Source organism: Protopterus annectens, chromosome 4.part0 (genome assembly GCF_019279795.1).
Source record: "Protopterus annectens isolate FY-2018-M chromosome 4.part0, PAN1.0, whole genome shotgun sequence".
Taxonomy (NCBI): Eukaryota; Metazoa; Chordata; order Ceratodontiformes; family Protopteridae; genus Protopterus; species Protopterus annectens.
The window spans coordinates 598,966,290-598,984,125 of record NC_056733.1 but is presented as its reverse complement, the minus strand read 5'-3'; the positions used below and the strand labels follow the sequence as shown (position 1 = coordinate 598,984,125).

The window sequence follows — 17,836 nt, the reverse complement described above, 5'->3', positions numbered from 1 at the left end:
AAAATAATGCACCCAATGTTAAAATACAAATAGTGCAATTTGCTCTCCTTTGAAAATAATACAAACATAAAGTATTTAAGCTGTAACAGGAATAAAATACATCAGCTGTGAAAATGGCAGCTGTAGCAGAATATCATGCTGTAAAAATCCTACTGTGAAGCAGCAGAAACGGTAGAAAAGTTTTACTGCGCCTTCTATAAAACTGTATTCTTCCATCAGTAATGCTGTACTGTCACTTTAAATACCATAGTTCCAGCACATAGTAATAAACTAGAGTGTGTTTTCCCTTTAAGAGTACCCCATCCCCCCATTTAACAAAATCTCAGTAGTTGTGGCTCCTGACACACACAATACAGCGAGAGCTCCTCTCTTCTGCAGAAGCTCTGTGTGTCAGATGGGTTCTAAAGATTCATTTTACTGCTAGACATTCCTGCATTTTGCTTTCCATCTGTGGATTTTAATATAGGTAAGCTGAAATATTGTGACTATTATTATTTTTTTTTCACTTTCTGAGGGTGGGTTGCTGAAGGGCTGCAGTTTTATCACTGGTTGAACTTTTTGCAGAGAGAGAAAAGTGCTGTTCTAAACAGAGAGTATTTTCAGCTAACAAACAATATTGCTTGCCACTTTAAACTGTAACTGTCTATAAGAGATCATTGCAGACATGTGTATTAAGTTAATGTTTCATTGTATCTGTTGATATTGCAGAATTGTGCACTCTGCATAAGGAAGTATTTGGGCTGTGCATCATTCATGCCACTGGTTCAGCTACTGAAAAACATACCTCTCAACCTCTTAGAACAAGAAATCTGGATAGAGCCTTAAATAGTAGAGGACTAAGCCCCCAAAATAGGGAGAAATTTTAAATATTGCTCTCACAAACTTAGAAAGTTGCTAGAGTGATAGGATATGTGTTAACATTCAATTTCTGGAAGATATGAAGTCTGAAACTCAAATGTATGTCATTATTTAGTGACTTCAATCCTCAGTGATTTGCCAGAAAGGCACATATTTTAAGAGGAATAGACCAAAAATATGGGGCAAAAATATGGGCATTCTATGAAAATCTGGACAACAGAGAGCTATAGCAATAGTGTTAGGTTTGGCCAGATCAAAATTTCCTTTCCCAATGAAGATATTATACGTTAACGCTCTTTCAAAACACACAGCATCCATTTATACTTTGTTGGGATACACTTTGTGATCTGACTAGGGAAAAGGGATACCACCATAGCCAGATGTTAAGTAGACATTTATTTTATTTATTTTTATTTACATTTCTTAACAACAGACATGAGACAGTGTGGTGAACTGTATACAGGTATGACACTCGCCAACTAAGTACATATTCACAAAAATGGATTGACCTGATTTTGGATGAAACAGAATGTAAGTATTCTGGGTGCAAGTTAGTTTTTGTTTTGTAGAACCAAACTACAGGTTAGTATAGTAGGGATCTCTCCTAAAAATACTTTCAGACATCTTCTACGTGTGTCTGCATGCCTGGCAAGTAGGGTTGAATTAGTCTGTAATGTCTGCATAGTCATTAAAAGCAGCAAATTTCCTACTCACAACAGTTCCGTATCAGACTGTTCAATAAAATATTACCAACATATCCCATTGCTTGAAAACTGCAAACTATTCCTTTCATGCAGACGTTAATCTAGAGGAATGTTATTTACGGATCTCTTTATTTTGACATTTGTTTGTATATTTTTTCTTAGTATAAAACATTTGAAAGTGTGGAAATCGAAAAAGGACTGTGAAGGGTTAAAGGGTTGTAAAAGTTGTAAAACTGAAAGTGATGTTGAGAAAGGATACAAAATGTATGGCTTAGTACCAGAAAAGTAAGCAGTATTCATTATATACTTTCAGAAGCAGGCTAGCAAAATGAGACAGAAAAAATATATAGTGTTTTGTTGCTTAGACTGTAAAAGCTTTCTGAATTTAAGATTTTTATTTGATGTAGAATTTTTCACATTTAATTACTCAAGGATGAAACAGAGGTAAGAAGACAATGATGTTATTGGAGTTCAGACAGGGAGTCTGTCACAGGCAAAAATATTAAATATAAGCATTAATATTATACATAAAACACAAGTATAGCCAATAAAAAAATAAATTACTTAAGCATCACGGTCTTATTGTATTGTGGTGCCCAGAACCTTTATCACACAAGACAAAAGTTACTGGGTGACAAACATATGAGTGACTCCCCACAATATAACCCATAGTCACAGGACCTTCTAGCAGTACAGGTCCACACTGCCTGTTTTCTTCCAGCTTTGTCAATACCACTCCCCACAGCATTCAAAAGTTATTTTTACACTCAATAACTCTCAGCTTTTCCATAGTCTGTGATTCAGAGCCTCATACTTCCCTGCAGAAACTCCCTGCTCCACTTACAGTAAGTATTGCCACACCTTGCATTGCACTGTTTAAAGCAACAACTTGCATTTGCAATGCATACATATATGAGTTTAGATTGGTAATGCAGCCATTGTGTAGTGTTTAATACATCTGTCATTAAATCTCATTGAGGTGCCTCAGTCCTATATGTCCTGTGTTTACTGAGCAGACACATGGATTTGATGTCACATTATGGATGCCACACTCTTGCGTTTTTTGGCACACTGAGAATGCAGTCAGTATATATCCATTATTCCCTAGAAAGGAAGCATGGTTAGCACTGTCTGCTTCTGAAGGTGTGCTTAAATCATAGCTACATATTTGTCATCATACCTGTCAACTGTCCAGGGTTTCGCAGAATGCCCAGATTTTTGCCTTGTATTTTTGTTCTTTTCCTCATAAAATTTGTGGTTTTCTGGCAAATCATTGAGGACTGAAGTCACTAAATAATACTAAATAATGACAGATATTTGATTTTCAGACTTCATAGCCTTCCGAAAATACATAATAATGCAAATCTTGTTATTCTAGCAATTTTCTAAGTTTATGAGAGCAATATTTAAAATCTGTCCCTATTTTTGGTCCTTTCTCTCCCCCATTATTTTTGGCGTTGTCCAGATTTCTAGCACTGAGAGGTTGAGAGGTAGGTTTGTGATGCTCCAAGCAATGCCTTAGATTAGTCCAGTGCACATGCACACAAGTGTTATGCCGTCTGCATATCCAAGTTCTTTTTATTTCTGTTTAACTGTCAGTGCCACTTTTCCCAACATACTGTCTGTCCACAGCTCTTCCAGTAGCCTCAGTGCTTACTCTATAACCAGAGTATGTCACTGGCAACATCCCTGCAAGTATTTCAAAAATGTTTTTTGAACTTCCATTTGTCATTATCACAACAGCCCAGAAAGTCCTTACGCCCTAGTTGATGGATACCTGACTTAATGTGTCTTGATAACTGGGGCTATGTAACAATAACCATTATGTATGCAAGACACTCAGTATGTCGTAAGTCAAGGCTCTCAGGAGATGTTTTGCTATAATTTAAAACTGAAAAATATGGCTACAGGAAACTGCATGTTAAAAACATTCAGTTGAAGCTGAATTGTTTTAAAACAGTGGCTGATTATGAACAGATGTAGCTAATAAAACTGTAACATGTAGCTCAAAGTTCATGTTTTTAACAGAAGCATAGCTTTAACCATTATATTGACCAGAGCTGTTGCATGCAGACTTACAGCATCATTAATAATCTCATCACAGAAGGCAGAAACTGTATTATGGAAAGGGAGGGGAGCAGCAAAATGCGTTTTATTATCTCTGTAACTGTTGTTTTACACTCCTGTGTAAGACGACTTGGTGTGTGAATAACAGAGTTATTTTAAGCAGGGTAACCCTGATAGATGCAAACCCTAGTGATGGATGCAAAATGTTTCATTCATAAGACTTAAGAACATGGAAGCAATATTGGTAGGGAACAGCTATCTCTTGAGCTGTACAAATTCCTAACTTTTACACCACTTGGAAGGTAAGACTGCATAGTTAAAAGGTGTTGAGTTGTAGAGTTGGACACCAGGTTTGCATTCTGTCAGTTCAAGCTGTGTTCTGGTTGCCCCTGAACAAATCACTTAACCTTCTTAATGCTCCTGCATCTCACTCCCCACCCCCGGTGGGACTTTCTGTTGACAAAGTATAAAAATATCATTTAGTATACTAAAATCAAATGTGTCTCCAAAAACAAAGTATCACCCTTGATAATAAAAGCATCACTTTCTTGTGTTTATGTAGTTGTACTGAAGCCAGCATCCCTACTTATCTCCAAAATGCCATTATGATATGCTGGGGTAAAACAGCAGTGTTAAAACAAGGCAGATGATGTGTGTTTGCTAGGTAGGAAGTATGCATGCAAATTAATTTCCAAAGGGCTCTGTTTTGCCAGTTATGTGCCCTGTTGTTAAACATACTGTGATTGTTAGAGCTGCCTAAGCTGAGTGCAGATATAGTGAAAAAGACAAAGACTGAATTTTTCTCCTGTGCTATACATTCATGTCATGTAGCAATTCAGTGTATTAAGCAAGACATTACTTCTTGGGAAACAAGTGGCAGTGATAAATAGGTCTAAGCTAAATTAACAGGGGGTAATTTTTCATTTTATATCACAAACTGCACAATAGCTACATGATTAGTATAGTATAAAAATGTTGTGTTTATTTTTATTTTTAGTTTGATAACTAGAATTGTGGTCTCAGTCTGAACCCCGTTCAAAGATAGAAAAGCAGAGTGTAGACTTACAGGTAAACCAGATACACTGATGTAGCACATTAGATGCTGATTGCATTAACAAGCAGATAGTTATAAAAGTACAACTGCCCCATAAGCAGTCAGTACTAGGATCATAATGACACTCTATACTGCCTTAACTTAGTTACACATGGAAGATCAGATTACATGTGTCTATGTAAAATCAGATTAAATGGATATGTATGTGTGTGTGTGTGTGTGTGTGTGTGTGTGTGTGTGTGTGTGTGTGTGTGTGTGTGTGTGTGTGTGTATTTACATGTGTCTGTATAGTAGGAGACCATCATTATGGAATTTCAGTGTACATATCTAAAAATTCCTAGCAACACCCTTCTGTCTGATCTGTTCTTGAATATTACTTACAAGAAAATCAGTTAGCTAAAAACCCCACACATAATCATGTTTTAATGCATACGTAGAGATGTAGAACTAAATACAAAACTTAAATGAATGTCAACTTATATTTCCAAAAAATATTCTAGCGTGTGTTGTTGAGGAGCATTGATATTTTGACATTCAATAATACACTGATTTGTAACTCTATATTTTCTGCTGCCATCATGATTCAAGCAGTTACTAGCCTTTGACTAAGGTATTGCTCCCTAACTTCTCCCTTATAACACACATTTCTGAATTCACTGCCACTTAGTCCTGGTGGATAATTTCAAGCAGAACAGGTTTGACTGCTGCACACTGTCTACATATGTAAAGTTGTGAATCTCTTGAAGCATATCTCTCACTTTCTCAGGAATGTGTCCTCTTGGTTTACATCCCTGTTAATTTCTGCTGTTTTCTTTCATATATCAGTCACAAGTTAATATCCCCAAGTATCTTCTTATAGAAATATTAGGGTCAAATTCAATATGATTTCTGTTGCCTCATCTAAATGCCCTGCTGCATGCCTGGACCCTTTCAGTAGTCATTTATTTTCTTAACCAGATTGTCCAGTTGGATTAAAGCTCTTTTTCATGAAGTCTTAAAAGTACTGCTTGGGTACGTGATTTGCAAAGAATTACATAACAGACACTGAAAGATTCAAACCCAGGACTACAGGATGAAATTTGTTTGGAGCTCATAGCCTTAATCCCTTCTTCAAAACTGCCCGACTATGGCAAGTGTGTGTGTGGGGGTGTTTTAAAGCCAGACACAGTACACCAGGAGTGTTCTGAGAGAGCTACTAGCTATGTACCGAAAATACTACGTCCCTCTCCATGCTGCCAAAAAGTAGAAGACACTTCTTGTGCAGCTTTGCATCCCAGCAGCATTTCCAACTTGCTTTCCATGATAGGCCTGGCATTAGTGATGTCCCTTGTAAATATCCTAAGATGCTTTTCATGATTACTGGCAGTCAGTATCTATCCACATTAGTCACCCTGTTGTTTTGCTCCAGGGGTTATCCTGCTGTCCTTCGCTCATTGCTTTGGGAACTTCTAATCAATTTCTTTGCAGCTTGAGAACATATTGAATACCAACATCATTAATATGTCTTTGTCTGCCAGTCATTAATGTGGTTTAGCTGAAGCTAGAGTATGATAAACTCTGTAACCATGGACTATGTTTTACCCATTGCCTTCTTAGCTGTAGTTTTGTAATGAAATAAACTGTTGAAAGCCTTCCTGTCAAAACTTATTTAAATCCGACAGCATGGTAGCATTCCATAAGGAGTACAAGTCCTGAAGGGCTTTTGCAGATGTGTTGTATTATTATGGCATGCAACAACTTTTAAGGAGGAGTGATTAATGTTCTTGTAAAACAATTTAGCGCTGGGTGTATAAACACAGATCATGCCCAGGCTATGCAAAAGGGGGTAGGGTAATATTGACAGCACTCCTGCAAATCAGCTGTAGTTTGGTTAGACTCGATGGGCTACTGAAATGCAAATCAGGAGTTCTCCCTGCTGGAAGGAACTGGAGGAGTGCCAGCCAGTAGAAGGGCTGGAGCCATTCCAGACTCACAAAGCTGCAGCCAGGCAATCCTGATTAATTCCCACCTCCCAGGGATCACTCAGGCAAGCAGCTTCTTCCTTCACTGGAAGCTCTAGTGCTACTGCAATTGGGGCTGCTAGTTCTTAACTTATTTTTTCTCTGGGTTTTAAGCTTTTAGTTTTACTGGGTATGTGTCTATGCTGCAATTTAGGGATTTAGATTGCAAAGCATGGGTTTAGACAATGACAGAGGATAGGAAAAAAGCGTATTTCTTTTTTTTCTCTCATTCATCTCCCTGAAACCCCATCTCCCAAATGATTGAGAGGGTGCTGTTTGAGGGCTGTGGTCTTTCTCTGGTTCTAAGACAACAGTTGGCCAGGTCCACAATAGTTGTGGTAGGCATGGTGTACAGACTGTGGTACTTAACACAGCAGTATCCACATTTTGGAAGATGCCTACACTTTGTATTTGCTATGGTGTCCCTTGTCAGTAAGGACCGCTTTGTACTAGCACATACAAAATAAATTATTATCAGCCACATGCACCCAACCTAATCAGGTATTTTCTGCTTGCACTGACCCATCTTTAATGTATTAGAGATGTGAACAGTATGTCATGGTTTCTGGCTTTCAAGTTTTAAATAGCAAAATTCTCATCTTAGCTAGCCTACCTTGACCATACCTCGCAACTTTCCAGATTTTTGCCTGATATTTTTGATCTGTTCCTCATAAAATTTTGGGTTTTCTGGATTTTTGTGGCAAATTAGTGAGGACTGAATTCACTAAATGTTTGTTTGTTTGTGTCTTTCGGCTCTTCCCGGTTAGGGGTCGCCACAGCGGAACTCCGGTTCGCTAATGATTGGCAGTAGATTTTTACGTACTGGCTTGCCGGGCCTAACACACAACCTTCAATGCCCATTCACGCATGTCGCTACACAGAAGACACTCTAACTGAGAATCGAACGGGCAACGCCTAACTGTGACAGGAATTTGAGTTTCAGCCTTAGTGTCTTTAAGAAAATGTATGGTTACATGAGCTCTTATATTCTAGTGACTTTCTAAGTTTATAATAGTAATATTTAAAATTTGTCCCATTTTAGGGAACATTGACCCGCATTATTTTTTGCTTTGTCCAGATTTTTTGTGATAAGAGGTTGAGAGCGATGACCTTGACACCAAAAGCAATTACAAAAGACATACAATATTTTAACTTCTATCTCACTTTTTTCTGTCTCTTTTCTTGTCCAGTCTGTGACAGCCTGCAATGGCTGTTCCTGTACTTTATCAACTCTTCCCACCACATTTACAATAAATGGAAGGTTTCTTTCAAAACTTACTGTCACTTTTTTATAAGACAAAATAATTTTTATACGTAACTGCTGCCTGTACAAACCATTAAGTTGCATGTGGGTTTTCTCTTTAGTAACTTCTACCTCTGTAAAATCTTAGAATGTATAAATGTAACTGCTGTATGTGTAAAAATGTAAATAGAAATGTAACTTCTCTGCATTTAACCAGAACTAAGTATAGTGAATGTAAACAAATGGAGCTTTTCTCCCTGGGCCTCTGCTGAAAATGGGTATTACCTAGTTGGACTTTCCCAGTAAACAAAGTTAAATAAATATCCACGAGTAATATTAACTTCTTATCAGAAATAATGTATGTTTTTGTAACACTCTTAAGATGAAGCAAAAGCATCAGTTTTTTAAATAGTTAAGTGTTGAAAATTTTAAGAGGAAAGGCTAATGTGTGTTTTTTTCTTTTCCATTAGGGAGAGAAAGCTCCTCCTGAGGCCTTCAGTTTTGAATCAAACACAAAAGTTAATAGCAGTGAAGGTCACAGCGGATTTTATTTTCACTGCCTCTTGTGTTGCATTTTTCCTCCCAGAAATGGTGGGGCACCTACACTTGCAAGCAATGGATGAAAGTCTGAAAGGAAAAAATCGGGAAGGATTGCTGGACAGTCCAGATTCTGGCCTACCTCCGAGCCCCAGCCCTCCATTTTATTCAATGTCTCCTGCCCTTCTTGAGGCCAGGGCTGGAGCTGTTGATGCTTTAGCAGGAACCAGTCACAAAAGGGAAAGTCATGATGGAAAACTGGTAAGAGTACCTATTTGTTCATGTGTGCCTCATAGTTTTTATCAGTGAAACACAAGCTTTTGAACCAAACAAACAATAATAAATAAAGGTCACAGCTAAACACTCATCTTCTAGACTGGTGTTTTTGAACTTAGTTGACCCCTGTGGAACAGTTGGCATGTCTATGCAACAAAAACTTTTTTGATTACTATAGTACTTTAAATGGACTGGAACTTTCAGAACTCAAAATTAATGGTAAATGTTCATTCAGTATGCATTAGTCCATGGGAGAATGAATAAAATGACAAGACCAGGGGTTTCCTTACTCAGACCTATTTATGGACTGACAAACTCCATGTCTTAAGTTTGTTATTTATTTGCATTTTGGTGACCAGGTAGTCTATCTGAGACATGAATGCCCCATTTACAGGAGAAAGAAGGAGACAGTAAAGATTACAGTATCAGTGAGTGAGTAAGAAGGACGGTCCAGTTTTTTTGACTATTGTTTCAGAAGGTCAAAGTCTGAAAATGCTTAATCTTTATCCTAATCATTACAGAAGTGTCTCAAATTATGGGTGTCTGTCAAATTACTGAATCGACGGCTGAGAGACTGAACATTCTAAAACTGGATAGTTGCACCATAACAACTGTGGTGGCTGGTAACTTCAAAGCGGGGGGGGGGGCTGCAGTAAGCAAATGAATGGGTGGGGCTAAGTGAAATGAAATGGAATGTGTATTACAGCAGTTCAGTGAGCATTACCTGCAATCAAACAGCAGATGGCGGCATTCACTTTCATCTACAAATTGCCTCAGTATGTACCTTCTCATCATAGTCACTTTACTTACACCTTAGATGACTGACTGCAATCAACAAGACCATCCTTAAGTGAAACGGAGCCCTAAACAAAGGACTCCATGGCAGCACCTGTAACACACTAGTTCCCTTGTACCCCTCAGTGCTCCTCTCTTGTTTTCAACTAATTTTAGTTCCACAACATCCAGATAGATTACTTCTTTCTTGTTTTTTCACATTTTATTATACTTTTTACCTCTCTCTCGTGTTTTTTAAACACAGCCTAACAGGCCAAAACTCTACTGCAATAACTTTGGAGAAAGTGACTGAATTAAGCCAGGGGTCTGGGGACCGCTAGGCCCCCAGAGGTTATAGGTTTCTAGATGCTCTGAGGTGTGGCATATACAGTGTACCCCACTGCTGTTAGATTACAGAGGTAATCCAGAGGGCTTGAGTGAAGTATGGTACCCCACCTGTGACCCAAAGGATGACAGGACTAAGAAGAAACAGAGTATAAAGGATCGGTCCAGATAAAAATCACTTTAGCTGGCAGAGCTAGGAGGCTTTCACTGTGATACCCTCCCTTTGGGAGGAATAAAGACACCTTGTTGAAGTTTCCAGTAGTTTATTCAATTAAGCAAGTAGATGGACAAGTGTTCTTGTTTTAAATGTGTGTGTGTGTGTGTGTGTGTGTGTGTGTGTGTGTGTGTGTGTGTGTGTGTGTGTGTGTGTGTTCTAAGGCCATAGTGTATATATATATATATATATATATATATATATATATATATATATATATATATATGAGCCTGTAGTTCCTGTGGATACTCCAGGTTGATTAACTTCTGTTAACTGTGCACAAATATTACATTTACTCTTGTCATTAATGGTCTGAGATATGGTTGAAAAGTGATGAAAATAATTTGCTCTTTTTCCTAATACCAAAAATAAAATCTCAGCCACAGAAAATCGTGAAAGAGATGCAACACCTTCCAAGATCATGGAATAAGCTTCACCTGAGAATCAGAATAATATGTAAATATTTATATGATTTATTCCTTTACATCAACATTGCATTTCGTCAACAAGGTATACAGCACAACATATTCATTGAGAAATCAGAACACCAAATATGTGAACTACAGAAACTCATCCCATCACAAAAAGTTTCCTTTTGCAATCATCTCAAAATTTGCCCAACTGTACACATTACCACCACAGACAAAATACAAAGATACAATCGCAGTGAAACACAGATTATATTCTTTTGCGATCACAACACATCAACACTATGAAAAATTATCCTACCACACTCACAAGCATTTATTTTTGTCCGCATCCAAACCCCTTTACTTAAACATGCTAACTCAACTGTCGCACAACTGTGAACAAAGAGAAACACAAACTGTTATGAGTAAACTAAAGTATAACATGATAAAAACAGCACTCCTTGAATCATGCCAAAACAATTTCTGAATAAATGAATTGCAACCATAATAGTGTGTGTGTGTGTGTGTGTGTGTGTGTGTGTGTGTGTGTGTGTGTGTGTGTGTGTGTGTGTGTGTGTGTCTCAGTATTAGAAAAATGCCAACACAGTGTTAACAGTAATCAAGCTTTTTGAATTCCAGTAGGTAGTAAGCTTCACTGTCAAAACCTATGAATTTAATTTTTACAAGCTGCCAACATGAGTATCAGACACATTGATCCTGTGTAAAGCAATGCTTATTCGTTGTGTCAAGCCTTCGGTGACTGCAAGTAGATCTACATGTGTAACAACCAGTTTCATGTAGTTTTCTGCCCACTTCTTACAGTCAGATCTCATTTAATATGCAAGTGTGTTAGACTATATGAAAAAAAGAAAATAAACTAGGTAAATAGATGGCTACTGCCTGGCACTGTAGCACAGAAGGATGAAGCCCTGGCTGTGATGCAAGTGACCACGGTTCGATCAGTGGCCCCAGCAGTAGAGTAGGCAGGCAGGAAGGGGAGGAGTGAAGGTAAGTAGCCCACTCATCCCTCCCTGGCAAAGAGGAGTGTTGTGGGTGCTTGTGGAAGCATGTGTTGAAGTACAATGTCCCTGGCAGAAATTGGGGAAACCACTTCCTGTGATTCAGGGTTGTGGTGCAGCTGCAAGCTTACAATGTCCTTTGCAGAAGTGAGAGATGACCAGTGCAGTCATCCATTGCAATAACTGGGGAGTTAGGACAACATAAGGTAAAAACCCATGAAACCACCACTGATGGTTGTCTGAATGATGGGTTGTCCCACTTTACCTTCACCACCCCTCCAGTGATGAGGAATGAATGGGCCGTTGAGCTGGAAGGGGGATGCTGATCACCAGGCAGTGCCAGAAGCAGCGCAAAAAATATAATTCCTGATGTTCAAGAATATTTTGTAGCAAAGAATGTTGTTTCGTCCCACCATTTCCTGTTTTTTTTTTTTTTTTTTTTGTATATGAAGGCTACTGTTTTTGGTAACTCAGCACTAAGTAATCTCTTCAGATGTGTTTCTTGTAGGGAAAAAGCTGAGGAGGAACAGGGAGCCTTTTTATTTGTGTTCCTTCTTAAGCAGCAGTTCCGTCAGAAGGGCATGCATTGAAGAACATCACCAAGTGGTTGAAACTCCATGATTCCTGTACCTGGTGACTCAGGTGAATCGAACCTTATGTCAGGTTAACCAAAGTCTGTATAATTAGCATTTCTGCTCAGGCTGAGAATACCACCAGTTTGCTGAAGGTTCTTTTCTCAGTTTTCCATTTTTAAAGCTGGGATTCATAAAGGCTACCACTAAATGTATACTTAGTGCACACTTTCTGTATTTAAGAACAGCCCTACAACATTGTTTGTGCTGTCTACTTACTCAGAAAGGCTACACTAAGTGTACAGTTAGTGCAGACGTTGCGGTAACCTTTATGAATCCCAGCCAATGTTTGTGTTGCTCTTCAACTAAATGGATCCACATATGCATGTTTTCCCAGAAATGCTACAACCCCTGATCTACAGTTTGCACAGGAATGTTCTGTAGTGGTCATGTTCTAGCTGGGCACAGCTTATGCACCCATGTCTTAACCATTTGGAAAATATTTTAATAACATTTGAAATGTTATCAGAATCCGGATGTTTATAAAATTTCTCCTATACATATAAATAAATCAAGTTCATTCCAGTCTTAAGAAAAAGAACAGATTGTGTAACAAAGAAATACAGGAGGAGATCTCTGTACCTAGTTTCATTTTCTAGATCTATTAGGCCAACAAGTTTCAGGAGAAACATTTTGGTACAAAATTATTTTTACAACAGCTCCTTGAACATTTTCATTTTCCAGTTACTAAGGAAAGATGCTTCAGCATTCATAATGAAAAGCAGTCTTCTAGGTGTGTTGATCTGTCCCTCCACATGAAAAGGTTCATGTGGCAATTTTGGTCTGCCATCCTTGACAAAACCGAACTCTCTGAACCTTTAAAAGTACAGAGGTTGGACTCGTCAAGTCCCAGCCTCTAATCTGCTCTGTATTCATTTTTCTTATTTCTGTATTCCCTGAAACAGTGTTTGCTAGCTCCTTTAGTCCTGTTTGCTATGTATTGTGATAAACAGTACAGTAGGGAATTGTGATGTTCCATGACCAGAAACACTTCACACATCAGCACAACATTAATTTCAATATTGACCACTGATTTCAGCAGTGGATATACATACTGCACTCATATGCCAGCTGATGCTATTTACTGTACGGAGGTTGTAAAAGATTCAATACAGAACATTTTAATGGTATTGTTCTGCAGATGACATTTAGCATACTGTTTGTTTTCTTCAAGTAGATCATTCTAAGTAACAAAGTTCACCCAGTGCAAACTGATTCAAGAGATTAGTAAACAGTTTTTAAGCTAATATTTCTTTCCTTAACAGAGTAGTCCAAAGTAACCCATCCTAGCCAAATGAGAATCATCTGCTTGTGTCATGCATGTATTTCACAGTCTGTTCCTGCCCTTAGAAAGCATGGCATATCATAAGCATAATCTAGGAAGTCATAAACTGTATTTGTTGCTGAAAATGCTATCATGCTAACATGACATACAATAACATGCCATGCCTAAAAGTAACCCAGACGTACGCTTGTTTCCCGGCATTTTGTTTTATGTTAAAAGTCCGATTCGCTGAAAGCACTCTTCGTGTACCAACCATGCTAATGACAGAGATGAGTGCCAAGGTTACATGTATCAGGCTTCCTAACCAGAATTCTGCACCTGGCTCTTAATTCTGCCTTTTGTAGCAGCAGATCTTTATATGGGAGACAGAATTCTTCCAAATTCCAGTCTACCCTTGAGACAAAGTGCTGCACATGGTCTTGAAACATTCACAGAACAATTTCAATTCAGCATTGTATCTTACCCAAATACAAATTGTTATAGTATTTAAACCCCGATCAGGCTTATAAAAACAGGGTAGAAAACATTGATATGTTCTTGGACTTTATCTTTTCTTCAAAGTCTCTTTAAGAGAAAGACAAAGTCTGGGGAGGTAATTTTCTCTAGAAAATAAAATATCTTCAGGGCTTCTCAGTCAGCAAACAGTTCTTCCTTTTCTTCTTCACTCGATTAAAGTTCTTGTTGGTTCGTCCTGCAAAAGCAGATTTCATAAGAAATTATTCCTTTACTGGCAGCTACAGTATGGACACACCCACAAAAGAGGGTGTTCCTTTACTGGCAGCTACAGCATAAACACACCCAGAAAAAGAGGGCTAGTCTTTCCCTCTCATTTCTTTTGCTACTGCAGGAACAAAGCTTGATACAGTAAACTCTCAGTTAACCGGAACTCAAGCAACCAGCACTCTGAAGCAACCGGCAAAAAAATATTAAAGAAAAGCAACAGAGGGTAGCCTAATAGTTAAGGTGTTTGCCTTATAAACACAAGGTTCAGGGTTTGGGTATCACAAGGGATAATTGGCTAGGTTACAATGGCTTGCAAGGGTAGGTAGCCTAGTACTAACCTATGAACCTAAATACAGTACAATTTTCATGTGTTGCACCTTGTCCCCCCCACCACCACAAAAACATACTTTACGTTTTTAGAGTTTTAAAAAGGAAGGTATGAATAAATTCCTTTCTCCCTAACCTGACAAGTCAAACCAAACAAATAGTACAGAGTACAGTATTAGTCAGGCCTATTTTTAATAGTAACTCTCAAGCAACCAGAAACTACAGTTTTCCGGCATCTACCAATCCCCATGGGTGCTGGTTAACTGATAGTTTACTGTAGCAGTGTTCACGTTTAGAAGAAAAACTTGTAATTAGGTGTGCCTTCTTCGTGAGGGTTTTTTCTATTAGAACTTAATTTTACAGAAAGTGTGGTGTTCAACCTTTGTGAAAGGTATTACATTTGGGGATACACAGGATTGGGAGATATTTGTATTTTATATGCACACACAGAATTATGAGATAGTTGTATTTTATATATATTTTATGACAGAGAGAGAGGGAGAGAGAGAAAGGGAGATCTTATGACAGTGAAGAAAAATAATAATGAATTAAATGAATGCAGCTGTTTGGTTAATAAGCTCCGCAGTAAATCCAATAAGGAAATGAGTCAAGCAGGTGACACTAAGCGGTCCTTGTCTGATATATCAGATTCTCCTCTTTGTAACATGTCTGATAGCAGGAAACTGAAAGTGCAGGGAGTAGTGTGTGTTGTACTAAATGTGCTCCTTTGTATTAACAGTGTGTCTCACGATTTGAACACAAGTGTGTGAATGCATTCCTCTGGAACATTAATAGTATTGCTTTTGGCTACAGCCCACCTTGTGTATTAAACACACAATAACCCACACCTTTCCTGCAATGTTATTTATATAGAACTTAACTTAGGTGTGCCTCATTCATATTATGAAACCAGCTCAGCTTTCTAAATTGGATATATTTAAAAATACTTTTATTGAGCTATTTTCAACCACACAGCTGTGACATAGTCATCCCTAGTTAAAAGGATGTCTTAACCAAGCTGAGCCAGCAATGTATGTACCTAATTCACAACAGATGGTGATAATTATCAGAGTGGCAGTTTTATAAGCAGCGTTTTTACTGCCTTTGCATTTTAGGCCTCCTGTTATTTTATATTTGTTTGTTTTCATATTTTGAGAGCAGATGCATTGAGTTTGTGATTAAACTATTTGAGAGATACAGTACTGCCTTTGTACGTAAAAACTCCCCAAATTCTTTCCTCCAAAGCAGTTTTCCTCGCAAATTTTGAAAATGAGGCATAGATTGTTCTACTGCTATTGGTTTGTTATTGCAATTGTGAAAGCTTCAAAATGGGATGAGAAGTTGAGAATTTATGAGTTTCAGGGTGTGGTTTAAGTGAAAATTAGAGATGGTGCCAATGATTAAACAACAAATTTGTTTTAAGTTGTCCTCTGGAAAATTATTTACAGTAGTATGTGCCTACTATGAGCTGCAGTGCAATTAACTCTCAGATTTGTTGTAATGAAAATCTATAAGTAACCATTTGAAATGCCAGGACTCACCATACTGATTCCCAGAATGTGGAGTCATTCATCTGAAATTATTTATACTAAACCTGAGACTGCCATTTCTTGGAATATTCCCTTTTCTTTGAACTTTTGTGTTTCTGCAAATCTGTTGTGTGCATAACTCAGAGGAAAAGGAAACATAATTTTTAATTCACATTTCACAACTGCAAATAGCAGTTGCTTCCTTTGCAAAACACACTGTACCTGTGGATGGGAGTTGTTGCACATGGTCTTTAGTAAATAACACCCAACATGACTTGGGTAGTTGATCTGTGCACTACACCTCCATTGCTTGTATCTAAGCATCTCAGCACTCAAACAGAGATTTAATTCCAGGACATCATTACCTTCATGCAATCATTTGATAAGGTTATCATCTTTTTATGACAGATGCTCTTAGCAATCTATTGGGATAGCATTGTCACAGACGTAATTACAAGTGAATACACGTTTCTGTGCAAAGTGAAATCTAAGGTTTACTCTTCCAGTTTACATGATAGCCTGTAGTTGGTAAGGGAATGGAAAATGAACATATGATCTGTAGGGTATATACATAGCAACATGTAAGTATATGTAATGGTTACTTCTGTTGGAAATTCCCTTTATGAAGCACTGTTTAAAAAAAGAAAGAGTGTTTTTAATTATTCCATTGAGTCAGTGTCTAGACATTCTCGAATCACAGTCAAGCAGACTTTGCAGTGGTCTTATCTCAATTCTGTCATCAAAGATGCAAATTATTAGTCACAAAGCAATGAAAACTCTAACCACCAACAACACAAAATGCACATCACAGCAGCAAAATCAGCATAAAACTGTATCTGTTATCTAAAATATACTAACTTCTCAAACAGCTAACTTACAAAAATAACAACATGTATATCTCTTAAGGTTTAATACGTGTGTGTGTGTGTGTGTGTGTGTGTGTGTGTGTGTGTGTGTGTGTGTGTGAGTGCGTATGTGTGTGTGTGTATATATATATATATATATATATATATATATATATATATATATATATATTTATAGTCACTTCAGAAGCTCGAAATACTGAAATATCAAATTTAAGTATTTAGATCCCAGAAAGCCGAGTCCACAAAACCACGAAAACTCAAAACCACAAAATTCAAAATCTCGCACATTGGAGATTTTGAATTTCGCTGTACTACTGCACACACACACACACACACACACACACACACACACACACACACACACAGACACACAAAACCTCTCTACTACATGAAAGAAGGGGGACAAGCCCCCTTGCACCCCCCACACACCCCCTACTTAAATATTCTCACTCAGAGGTCGTACTACCTACAAACATACACAAAACACCACCACACAAGCTACATTCTCCTCACACACACACACACACACACACACACACACACACACACACACACACACACACACACCACAGCCCCTACCCATAACCCTTAACATATTTTTATATGTGTGTATGTAGATATATACAGCTCAAACAGAAGAATGAAACCTTGACTCTGGTTCATTGAATTTTTATTGTAATATTTTTACCCCTGTACCTGCTGACTATAAAGCCTGTAAGAGCTGTTCTCCAGGTAGCCATGAGCGTGCTTTGTGCTGCCACTGGCATTTTAGCAATAATAGCATTTTTTTCATTGATGACCCTAACCCATGCCCCCTGGTGGTGATGTTAGCACTCCATTTTTGCAAGGACCACCTACACCCTCTTGGTGCATGAATGTGTGCTTCCCCACATGCAACAACCAAGGTGACCATCACCACTTCTTCTCTCCAGTAGGATCCAGTCAGTGGAGCTGCAACACAAGCTGAGTGCGA

At 38.1% G+C, this 17,836-nt stretch overlaps 1 protein-coding gene across 1 annotated transcript in view; it reads left to right on the top strand.

Annotated features, from left to right (window-relative positions):
* The first annotated feature begins 337 nt into the window (after positions 1–337).
* The window catches only part of RFLNA (refilin A), a 188,297-nt gene continuing 170,798 nt past the window's right edge, over positions 338–17,836 (top strand). The window contains exons 1-2 of the mRNA XM_044068540.1: positions 338–466; positions 8,397–8,724. Of these exons, the coding sequence (XP_043924475.1) occupies positions 8,515–8,724 (210 nt within the window). The 5' untranslated portion in view covers positions 338–466; positions 8,397–8,514. The remainder of the gene's footprint in view (positions 467–8,396; positions 8,725–17,836) is intronic.